A 12,512-nucleotide genomic window follows, 5' to 3' on the forward strand; every position below is an offset into this window, starting at 1 on the left:
AGAACCCTATAGGTGTTATGACAGACACTACGTCCATATTTTTTTACAGTCTATGACTGGAACACAGCTTGGGACGGTCTTTGATGTGCCGGTGTGACACAATCGTACTTCAAAATGCGGCCTTCAGAGGGTGCAGCCTTCACTGTAGCGCTGTTTCGTTCTGCTATTGGCGCATTAATATTTCCCTGGCATAAAAACTAGTAGACGGCTACCTTATGTTGACATTGTGAAACTGTACGATTTGTAAATGATGCGTGGCGGGCCACATATAATATATTTAAATAGAAAAGCTGCAGGCTGTTTGAAATTCATTCCTGGGCCAGACGTTAGACACCCCTGGGTTATGGGATAGAATATATGGTGTGTACAGTATAAAAATCGTTATGTCTATAGAAAGTCCCCATAAAACATGAAAACACAACAATGGTAAACGGTAAATGAACTGCATTTATATAGCGCTTTCAATAGACCTATGGCCATCCAAACGCACATTCCCCTATTCATTCACTCATTCATACACCGACGGCGATGTCAGCCATGCAAGGCGCCATCCAGCTCGATGGGAGCAGCTGGGGTTAGGTGTCTTGCTCATGGACATCCCCCAATTGGTCAGGTGGAAACGGAGCTTGAACTACCACCCTTCCGGTTTGTAGACAATCTACATGAACCACTGAGCCACTGCCGCCACAACAAGAGAGAGAGATTGTGAGTGTTTGTGTATTAGTGTGTGTATCCATGTATATACATATACAATCACACATTATTTCTAATTCTACATTTTCAACAATTTTGAAAAATATAAAGCAAGGGAATTTTATGGATAATGGGAATTGATGGCAAACACGTTCATCCCAAAATATGTTTCTCTGCCAAAAACATCATATCAGCTATAAGTAAAACAAACAGGGCTATTTGGATTTAATCTGCTTAGTACATAACCTGAATAACTTCAGTCATGTTAGTATTATTGCGGCATTAATCAAGTTGTTGCGTATTAATGAGTTTTCAGGAAATGCTAATTACTGTCATAGATTCTGCAGCACCCCATTAAATATACAAATTACAGAATTAAAGAGCCAGAGCTTTTCATGATTAATCTTTAAATGGGGAAAAACTAATGATGTCTGTACAAAGTTTCCCTCTACTTTCCACTGACTGAGGCCGTTTGACAATCAATCAAATTAATTAAGGAAAATAATTTGTATAATTTAACATTTTGTGCTACAATAGCATGTAATCTTTGAAAATTGCTTCATTCTCATGTATTACTGCTTCCCGTTTTGGGAAATTGTAAAAATGTTTCACTGCCACTCAATGCAGATATGAAAACAGACAGACATATATAAATAAAACAAAATAGATAAATACTATAGACACAGAGCAAGTAAGATGAGCCTAAAATATAACTAATTACAACAAAAATAAAATGTTTAGATAGGATTTCCACAGTCACTTTAAAGTACAAATAAAAAAAGGGACAAGACTGCTGTAATATTTTGATGACGCTCAAAACTCAAGTCAATTCACCTCAACTATACTGCATTTTTAATCTCATTTTTACTTTGATTTGTCGGGACTTCCATTCTTTAACAAAGTCATTTCAAGCGCAAGATTAGATGACCATTGATTTTGCTTAATTTATTGCTTTGGCTACATTTCAATAATATACAAAGTATTTGTCCCTGAGCATGCTATTTGTTCATCGCTTTTTGTTGTTGTCATTATGCCTCATTTCAGCCATTGAGCTTTTCAGTACGATTTATCCATTTCTTACAGTTCGATAAAAAACAAAAGCTTATCTTCAACAGTGTTTAGGAGTAGTGCATCACAGACACCAACAACACAGACATTCAGCTGTTTAGTACCTCCTGTATACTGTGTTTAAAATAAAATTGCAAATAAAAGGAGATGAACTTAAGGTGTGAAAAGCGTAAAAAGAAAAGTCGGCTAAAAGGGGTGTTGTCGTTCTGGTTTGTTCTTTGGGTTCCCTCATTAGTTGGTGGCCATTTATAATCCCAGCAGGCCCAAGGACGAGCTCACCACTTTGACTGCAGCCATTGATCAATTAGGGAGTGAGCTGAACTCAACTCAGGGCTTGATTTATAAAGATTTATCCGTTTGTCATTATTTAAGGAAAAAAACTGGAAATTGCAGTGCTAAATGTTAATAGAGTTAGAGGGGGAAATGGCCATTCATTTCCTGAAATTGCAAGGTCACAAAGGGTCACCCATTTATATGCACGCTCCTTAAGGAGGCAATTTAATGTCCCCGACTTCTTAGGGAGGATCTACTAATTGCCTCGTTTTAATATAAATAAAGTCAGATTTTCCAGATATCTTAGAGCATGTGTCCAACAAAAAGGGCTCGCGACATGACATGGTTTCATGTTCGTTTGCGGATTATGCAGCAGAGAGAGGCTGGGGAATGGAGAAGAGAAAATGACATAAACCTCACTAAAGGCAGGAGGGCCTTAATGTGCTGCCACGTGCTCACCTGTGATTCACAGCTTTTCCTATTAAAAATGTACCATGTAACAGGAAAATAACACCTAAATCTCATCCTCATGTCACTCAAAGAAAGAGGTCATCTATTGTTTGCCTCTTCTGTCACAACACAATGACCAGTCTGATAACTTAAAGCAACGCCTTCCCAGCTTTTAATGCAATTAAATCGCAAGTAATCTAAACAAATGGCAAGCTGAAGGATTTTTACATTAGTAGATCAACCGGAACCTGTATTCATTTGGAACTCAATTCCTCAATTATGTTTGTAAACAAAAGTATAATTGCCCTTTGTCTAATCATGGAAGTCATTAATACATCAGGATGGAGAAGAGTGAAGAAAGAAGTGAGAGATGAATAAAGAGTGTTTAGGGCGGAGCAATGAGGTTGAAGTGGCCAACGTGAACATTTGAAAATGAATAAATACACTTTAGATTAGTGTCCTATTAGATTTGCTCACTATTAACTAAGACTTTTGCCTCAATTACTGCTTATTAATAGTTAGTAAGGAAGTTGTTAGGTTTAGATATTGGATATGATTAAGGGATGTAGAATATGGTCATGCAGTATAAGGCATTAATATGTACTAATAAACAGCCAAGTAATATGCACGCTAATAAGCAACTAGCTAAAGGGTTAGTTCACCCAAAAATGAAAATTGGCCCATGATTTACTCACCCTCAAGCCATCCTAGGTGTTAATGACATTCTTCTTTCAGACGAATACAATCAGAGTTATAATAAAAAGTATCCTGGCTCTTCCGAGCTTTATAATGTCAGTGAATGGCTGATTCTGTTTTGAAGTCAATAAAAGTGCACCCATCCATCGTAAAAATAATCCATACATCTCCGGGGGGTTAACAAAGGCCTTCTTAAGCGAAGCGATGCATTTGTGTAAGAAAAATATCCATATTTAAAACTTTAAAAACTGTAATCTCTAACTTCTGCTAACTGTCGTATGTGCGTTCCCGAGAGACTGGCGTTCCAGCATATGAGGTAGAACGCTCCAGTGAGAATATGCTAGATCTAGCGAGAACCAAGTTTTGTTTTGCTCTATCCTCTGCATTTCTGCGTTCGTCAGCAGAACTTTGGCTATACCTGCACCCTACGTAATACGCTGGAACGCCAGTCTCTTGTGAACGCGCATACAACAGTTAGCAGAAGTTAGAGATTACAGACAAAAACACATCACTACAGGACACTTTTTAATATAACTCTGATTGTATTAATCTGTAAGAAGAACTTCATATACATATAGGATTACTTGAGGGTGAGTTAATCATGCAATTTAAATTTTTGTGTAAACTATCCCTTTAATAGTGAAAATTGTTACCCAAAACATTTCAGGAGTGGAAAAACTATGTTGACTTTGTTTGGAACCAAACAAAAAACAATATAATGACATAGTTTACATTTAGTCCAGATGCTAATAACTGTTCATGAAGGTTTAGTCCAGGGGTTTTCAAACTGGGTTCCACACACGCATTTGCTCTAGGGCTGCACGATATACCAATATTAAATAAAAATTGTAATATTGCTAAATATTTTCGAATCTCAAATTTTACAATTTAAACGGTTTTTAACATTTCAACCAAAGGTTTTTAACATTGTTAATAATAAGAAATGTTTCTTGAGCAGCAAATCTGCATATTATAATGATTTCTGAAGGATCATGTGAAGTCATCGCGTTCATGATCAGACATATAACTGTATAATGCACACACACACACACACACACACACACACACACACACACACACACACACATTATATATATATATATACACACACACACACAAAAATACACACACACATACTACCGGTCAAAAGTTTGGAAACATTACTATTTTCAATGTTTTTGAAAGAAGACTCTTCTGCTCAACAAGGCTACATTTATTTGATCCCAAATACAACAAAACAGTAATATTGTAAAATGTTTTTACAGTTTAAACTTGAGAACTTGAGAAAGGGCTCAACGGTTTTTAACATTTCAACCAACGGTTTTCAACATTGTTGATAATAAGAAATGGTTCTTGAGCAGCAAATCAGCATATTATAATGATTTCTGAAGGGTCATGTGACTTTAAAGACAAACATTGAAAATAGTAATGTTTCTTATATATAGTATATATATATATATATGCGTGTGTATGTGTGTGTGTGTGCGTGTGTGTGTGTGTATTATACAGTGGTATGTCTGATCATGAACGCATACATTTGCATCAAGATTCAAGTAGGTCACATAGTTTCGCCACATTCACCAACAAAAATATGCTTGGTTAGAAAGTGACTTCTGTGTGAGCTGTACTTCATGCACAATTCATGCAACCGTTTCCTTTGAAATTCCACTAACATGACCGCAAATGTTTTTTAATTTTGTCCCAACCAGAATGCAAGTTTGTTGGTTGTTTCAGCATTAGTATTTGCTTCCCATAAAAAAATGTCCTATTTACTTTAATACACATTATTAGTCTTATTTTGAATAATTAATCCTTGCATGTTTTTCCAAACAACAAAAAGAAATCTAAATATAATAACATTTGTATGTCTGTCATAAGTTGCCTTTTCACAAATCCCCATTACTATTTTAACCCCTTCCCTTCCAATCACCTGGCTCAATTCTGATAAATAAGATCCAATGGATACAACTGTTTCAGATGACTTAGATTGTCTATATGGTTTTCACCTGGAAATATGTCAAATTATGTAAATAAAATGGGTAGTGATCTGCACATCACATTTACTTTAGCATAAATCAACCGTGCATTTTGAAGCACACAGAGCATCAATGAGACCCCCTACCTGTGAAGTCAGTGTTGACAGGCAAAGTAGAGCTGGGAAATATGAAGTAGCCACTCCCTGAGAAGTGTCTCCCCTTTACAACCTGGCTCTGGGCATCAGACAAAGACACATCTGTCCGCTCCACGTGGTACAGAGGTGGAGGCCCGTTGAGCTCAGCTGGGGCATCCCAGGAAACCTTCATCGCAGTCATATTCAGAGGCCTTAATGAAGGGGCCCTCAGACCTGCCGGAGCTATCATAACAGAAAAGCGGAAAGGATGGAAAGATATGAGAATTTTAAAAAAAGAAAGAGATGTGCATTTATAGTCATAGCTCAGTTTCATGCACGCTGCTGTAATGATCTAATGGGGCTCTCATGTAGGCTGAGAGGAAGTAAATTACCTCGGCCTGACACATCCTCTGTGCATTTAGCTCACTCTGCCTGTCAGGCCGTCCACACCAGCAGCGCTAATAAAAACCCTCCATAGGGAATGGACGTGTTGTCTTCCAAGGCCCATCACGGCACACAAGTCATAAATTACACTCAATCAATAGCACTTGAGTCTATATAATTGAAACTCTGATATCATTTCAAATCCCTCCCGCTGATTTAATAGGATTTGTGTGAAGTCTCGCTGGACGTTTATCGTTTTTGCCTTAAAACATAAGGCGGTAAAAATGAAGTGTGACTGACGTGGCTTCACGTGCCCTTAAGTACTTCAAGTGAAGTGATTATTCAGTAAGAGTCTGCAGGTGGTGGAAATTCATTAAAGGAGCAGTTCATTTACTCACTATCATGTTGTTCCAAACCTGTATGACTTTTTCTTCTGTAGTAGAAAACTAAAGGAGTTTGGTCATTCAGGACAGAAGCAGCGATTTTAATCAATCAAATGATCCAGTCCCGAAAACTGCTCATAATGATTACAGAGTGTCCAGGGCCAGGCTATTCTTTTTCTTCTCTACAAAAAAAATAAATTTAAAAAATCATATTTTTAGTTTGATTAAAGATAGTCATGCAGTTTTGGAATTAGAGCAAGTAAATGACAGAATTTACATTATTGTTTTTTACTTTTTAAAATTGTATATGTCTTTCAGCAATTCCCTGAACAAAAACATTTTTCTTAATTTATTATAGACTAAATAAAAACAATAAAGTAGCTCAGCTGGATTGCGCTTGGTTAAACGATTCATGTTTCCTTTTTCAAGCCAGCACACTTCATGTTTTGACATGGCTCAGCAAAAAGGTTAATATTGTCTTCATCATATTAATGACTAAGTCAAAGATAGACTTGTATAGCACCAATTATAGCCTGGCCTGAGTGTCTGCTGTATTTATACGGCCTGACGTTTTTCCGTGGAACTATAATACATATTTCTGTAACAGGAAAAGTATTGATTTATGCATAATTGCCTAACCTTCTCATCTGGGGGGGTGGGGGGTGGGGGTGGGAGGGTATATGCACTCGGTATTTCGAGTCAATGCAATGTGTACAGGCGGGGTACACTTGTTCTGCTTGTCTTTATGGATGTAATATACATAAAACATTACCATCAACTCTTGATTAGCTGTTCACATTTCAACAAGATCAATAATGGCAGCGTGCTTCCTTTTTAAAATGCTACAGGCTTATGTCCTCATCAGAGAGGGCATGTGCGCTAAAAAGAGAATTATGGGACCTTTTACACAGAAAGAAAAGAAAAGGAGGGGCAGACTAAACACTTGCTTTTTGGAGGGATTATGGTTATTGGTTAAACATAGATGCTTGAGATTTAGTAGTTAAAAAAAATACAATCTAATCTAAAATTCTAAAAACCTGTGCGCATATATATATATATATATATATATATATATATATATATATATATATATATATATATATATATATATATATATATATATATATATATATATATAATCAAAGACATTTTTGATGGATTAAATTGATCAAATAAAACTTTGCCATCATAGGAATAAATGTAATTTTAATATACATTAAAATAGAAAACGGTTATTTCAGATTATGATATAGAATATTAATGATTTTGCTGTATTTTTGATCAAATGAAATGTAGCCTTGGGGAACATAAGAGATTTCTTTCAAAAGCATCCTTACAGAGCCCAAACTTTTGACTGGGAGTGTACATAAGAAAAAAGAAAAGAAAAATGTTGAAGCATTAATCTTGCATCTGACAGGGCTATATATTGTGTATGTTATGCATTTGAACCAATCATGGCAGCTCGCCAATCAACAATTAAATGGATTGTGTACAATGATTTTGAATAGTTACTCTCTTGCTATGCATGCAGAAATGTCTTTGATCTTTGTCACATTCTACCTTGTTGATTAATGTAATTTTCATTGATTATATAGAACCAAAACCTTGACCGCAACCAGGCACAAAATATCAAGTATTGTGCTTGCTGAGATCCTTCTGGTCTGTTCAATGAAAACTGACATTGTAGTGCCTATTATTAAAGATAAATCAAAAACAATTAAATATTGCCTTAAAGAATGTGAATTAAAAGACAAATCTGACTCATAAAGTCCAAATGATTGGAAACAAAGAGTGTTTATATTTCCACTACTGTGTTCTATAGCTATGAGGAACATAAATCTACAGTTTAATTATTCTGCTATGAAGATATGAATAACTTAAATATCGCCGTTCATTTCAGTGATGTGCTATTTAAAGCAATTTGATGTTATTCCACTCGGAGAAAGCAGATGCTGACTTCTCGGTTTGAACAGATGGTAATTCTGTCTAATAGTGCATTGATGTAATAGTGATGTGCATTGTGTATACAGACAGTCATAAAACGGAGGTAAGGCTCAAATAAATTGCAATCATCAACATTAAAACCTGGCAGAGAAGCGGGCGAAAACAAGGCTTGAGGGAGACATAGTCTTGAGTGGTCCAGACAACAGGTTGTGTTGGGCTAGTCAGCGTGCTGTTTGTTCAAATGTAAGGACGTTAAGAGCAGCTTGTGTGGGAGCAGAGTATTAATAAATTGAAGACAAATTCAGCTTAAGTGGTCGTTAAATGGGCTTTCATATGAAAAAAAGAAGAAGAAAAAAAGAGCAACACAGTATTAAACCAAAAAATAAAAAAATACACAAAATAAAAAACGGATGTACAAGTCCATACAAATGCAAAAATCAAAGCAAATATTTGCATTAAAATATAACTGCCGATACCCTACGCCAACAAAAAAAAATTCAGTAATAAATCTATAAACAGACGCAAAGCGTAAAAACCCTTCTGCCATATGGAAAAGCCAATGACATCGGCAGCTCTGTCGGCTGCAGCATATTGAGCTGACCATATGTTACAGCGGCGCTGCGAGCCTGACTGATTCATGCCCATCACATTCCACTGTATCAATTAAAGGCCCTTGAAGGCTGCATGATTTGTGCCTCTGTTATTAAACCCTGCTAATTCATCCTACTTACATATTCCTTATAAATCTCCGGGAGTGTGCAGTGATTCATGGCAATCGGGGCGAACGCTAAGGCACATTTTTCTCCTTGTAATTAACAGTAAATTGTTTTTACTGCCGCACAATGAATTTCTCGGCTTGGTCCGCAAATGAAGTAGTAAGAAGCCGAGTGGAGAATCCTGTCTGAGGGGTTGGTTTAACTCATTAAGCCTTCACGTGAGCAGATGTGTAAATGGCAAAATAAATGGCATTTCCTTCCTGTAATTAAGAAATTAAGAAAATTAAGAAATTAAGAAAAGGCCTGGAAAGGCTAACGTATACATACAAGGTAAGCTATATATAAGGTATAGTCTAAAACTTTTTAACCACCTAATAATATATACTGCCCAATTTTTAATCTATGTGAAAAAAAATTGCATTAAAAAACAGTCCCACTTTATATTAAAGGGATAGTTCCCCCAAAAATGAAAATTACCCCATGATTTACTCACCCTCAAGCCATTCTAGGTGTATATGACATTCTTTTTTTAGACAAATACAATTGGAGTTGTATATAAAAAAAATCCTGGCTCTTTCAAGCATTATAATGGCAGTGAATGGCAGCCCAAAATTTGAAGCCCAAAAAAAGTGTATCCATGTCACATGCCTGTCCTGTCTTGTGTGCACATGTGGGTTTTGTTATGTTGAGCATGTGCTCGTGTCTGTTAGATCCCTTCCCCCTTGTTATCTCGTTATTGGTCTCATTTGTCCCACCTGTTCCCTCTTGATTTCTTCCCTTCTTAAGCCTAGTTCAGGCTGCACGATTTTCAAACTCGTCGGGTCAATGCTCTTTTCACACTGCATGACTATCTGGGGTATCATTCAGTCACTGCTGTGTTCACACTGCACGATGGTTTGACGACAGAGGAGTTCACACTGCATGACTGAACAAGAGGAAGAATCGCCGACAACTCTCTCTCTCTCTCCGGTGCGCAAACTACGTTTCCCAAACACACGTGCGATGAGACAAGTAAAGAACACGAGATCACACGTGCATGAGCCCGGAGTTCTCGCGCGAGACTTGGAATTGTTATTAAAAATGATCAACTGCACAAAGTTTGCTTCAAATTGTATGTGGCCTGATTTGTGGAGAAAAAGAAAAAAGATTATGGCGGAAGAAATTGTTGGAGAGACAGAGGGAGCCAGGATTGTGTTCTGCAAAGACAGTTTGAGGTTAATAAACAATTTTGTAATGTGCTGCTGCTGTGGCTGGATGTGCAAATTTTTGGCCTTTGTTTCTGTTTGGTAGAATTGTAAATATATCAATTAAAATATTGAAATTCTGCTCTATAACTCCTCCCTGAACCTCCTGCTGCCCTGTATCTCACTCTCTCATTGGCTGTCGGTGTAATTTTCAGTCAGAACGCTAATATGTTAAGAATGTTAATATTTTAGTTAATAACTAAGGGAAATTGTAATAGTTAACAACTAAGGGAAATTTTAGTTTGAAAGCCGACCTTTATAATAAAATACAGATATAAAAATTTTTTAATTACATTTTCAAAATATGTCTCTGGCATTGTTCAGAGGGCCGGTCCAAATGTGGGGGCGGGCCGTATTCGGCCTGCGGGCCATAGTTTGGGGACCCCTGATCTACGGGTCCCGTTTTCCCCGTGACCCTTCCTGGTATGTGTTTTGTATGTTATTATTCTGTTTATGTGTTTTTCCTTCCTCGTGGGTTTTTGCTTTAAGTTTATTTTATTTGTTAATAAATATCTAATTTTTTTGTACTGGATCCTCGCACCAGTTTTCCTTTGTGTTGAACGTAACATAACGATCCGACCATAGAGGATTCAGCAAGAGTTTTTTTTTTTTTTTTGCTTTGTTTGTTTGTTTGCTCTTTGGACTATGGAGCTTACCAGGCTCGTACAGGTGATGCGGCAGGTGAACTCAAAATACATCCGCCAACAGGGGTGGGTGTAAGAGAGTTCGCCTGCCAATTCCTCATTGAGGTGCATCACCTGTACCTCAATGAGACAGAGAAGGCAGAGGTAATTAACCTCTGCCTGGACATGCCTCTCAGCCCCATGGAGGTTGAGAGAATGTGAACCCCGGACTTTTGAGAGTTTGTGGAACGGCTGGACTCCAGTCCCTCTGGGACCAGGGGCCGGATAGCTCCGGTGGTTCCTGTTCCGGTGGTCCCAGTACCGGTGGATCGTATGCCGGGGGTCCCAGTTCCAGTGGCCCCAGTTCCAGTAGCCCAAGCTCCGGTGGTCTCTAAGAGGAGGAGGAAAAGGAAGGCTCTCTCCGTGCCTGTTTCAGTGGCCCCTGTACCGGTGGTCTCAGTACTGGTGGATCGTTTTCTGGTGGTCCCAGTGCCGGTGGTCCCAGTTCTGGTGGACTCCGTTCCGGTGGTCCCTACTCCGGTGGTCCCGAGTCCGGAGACGGCCTGGAGGGCTGTGATGGGATGCTTCGTGGTGGCAGTCCTACATGCTTGGAAGGAGCACAGGGCTTTATCCGAAGCCCTGGAGGCAGTTCCGGTGGTCCTAGTTCTGGTGGATCATGTTCCGGTGGTCCCAGTTCCGGTGGATTGTGTGCCGGTGGTCCCAGTTCTGGTGGATCGTGTGCCCGGGATCCCTGTGCCGGTGGATTGTGTTCCGGTGGGCCCAGTTCCGGTAAATCGTTTTACGGTGGTCCCAGTTCCGGTGGATCCTGTGCCGGTGGTCCCTGTGCTGGTGGATCGTGTTCCGGTGGTCCCAGTTCCGGTGGATCATGTTTCAGTGGTCCCAATCCGGTGGATCATGTGCCGGTAGTCCCAGTGCCGGTGGACTCTGTGTCGGTCCCAGTTCCGGTGGACTCTGTGCCGGTGGACTCTGTGCCGAACGTGCTACTCAGGCGTCCTGCTCTGCCTGCACCCTGGGCACCTGAACTTTGCCGGTCATCATGGATGGCCCCTTGAACTTTTTATTTTTCCTATTCCTCCCTTGTTTACCCATCCCTTGTCTGTTCCTTCCTTGTCTGTTTCCCCTGTCCCTCCCGTGCCCCCCTGGTCTGTCCCTCCCTTGCCCCCCTGGTCTGTCCCTTCCGTGCCCCCCTGGTCTGTCCGTCCCGTCCCGCCCTGGTCTGTCCCACCAGTTCCGCCCTGGTCTGTCCCTCCTGTCCCACCCTGGTCTGTTTCTCCCATCCCTGTCCCTAGTGGAGCGTCTGGTAGCCGCTCCTTAAGGAGGGGGTAATGTCACATGCCTGTCCTGTCTTGTGTGCACATGTGGGTTTTGTTATGTTGAGCATGTGCTCGTGTCTGTTAGATCCCTTCCCCCTTGTTATCTCATTACTGGTCTCATTTGTCCCACCTGTTCCCTCTTGATTTCTTCCCTTCTTAAGCTCCTTGTGTTTGTCAGTCCTGGTCGGATCGTTGTACTGTCTACGGGTCCCATTTTCCCCGTGACCCTTCCTGGTATGTGTTTTGAATGTTATTATTCTGTTTATGTGTTTTTTCCCCCCTTGTGGGTTTTTGCTTTTGTTAATAAATATCTCCTTTTTTTGCACTTGGATCCTCGCACCAGTTTTCCTTTGTGTTGAACCTAACAATCCATCCATCCGTGACTGACACGACGATGACATTGGATGTACCGTAAATGTTTTCAACTGCGAGATGCGTTAAAAAATGGAAGGCGGTCTGCCGGAGGCTAGATATTTGATTCAATTCAGAAGGCCTTTATTAATCCCCCGTAGCAGCGTGGCGCACTTTATAATGGATGCATACACTTTTTGGGCTTCAAATTGTGGGCTCCCATTTACTGCCATTATAATTCTT

The 12,512-nt window shown here is 39.5% G+C and overlaps 1 protein-coding gene across 1 annotated transcript in view; it reads right to left on the reverse strand.

Moving 5' to 3' along the window:
* The window catches only part of ush2a (Usher syndrome 2A (autosomal recessive, mild)), a 274,001-nt gene that overhangs the window by 189,211 nt on the left and 72,278 nt on the right, over positions 1-12,512 (reverse strand). Inside the window, exon 21 of the mRNA XM_067455206.1 lies at positions 5,303-5,533. Within this exon, the coding sequence (XP_067311307.1) occupies positions 5,303-5,533 (231 nt within the window). The remainder of the gene's footprint in view (positions 1-5,302; positions 5,534-12,512) is intronic.

This window comes from Pseudorasbora parva, chromosome 10 (assembly GCF_024679245.1).
Source record: "Pseudorasbora parva isolate DD20220531a chromosome 10, ASM2467924v1, whole genome shotgun sequence".
NCBI classification, from domain to species: Eukaryota; Metazoa; Chordata; class Actinopteri; order Cypriniformes; family Gobionidae; genus Pseudorasbora; species Pseudorasbora parva.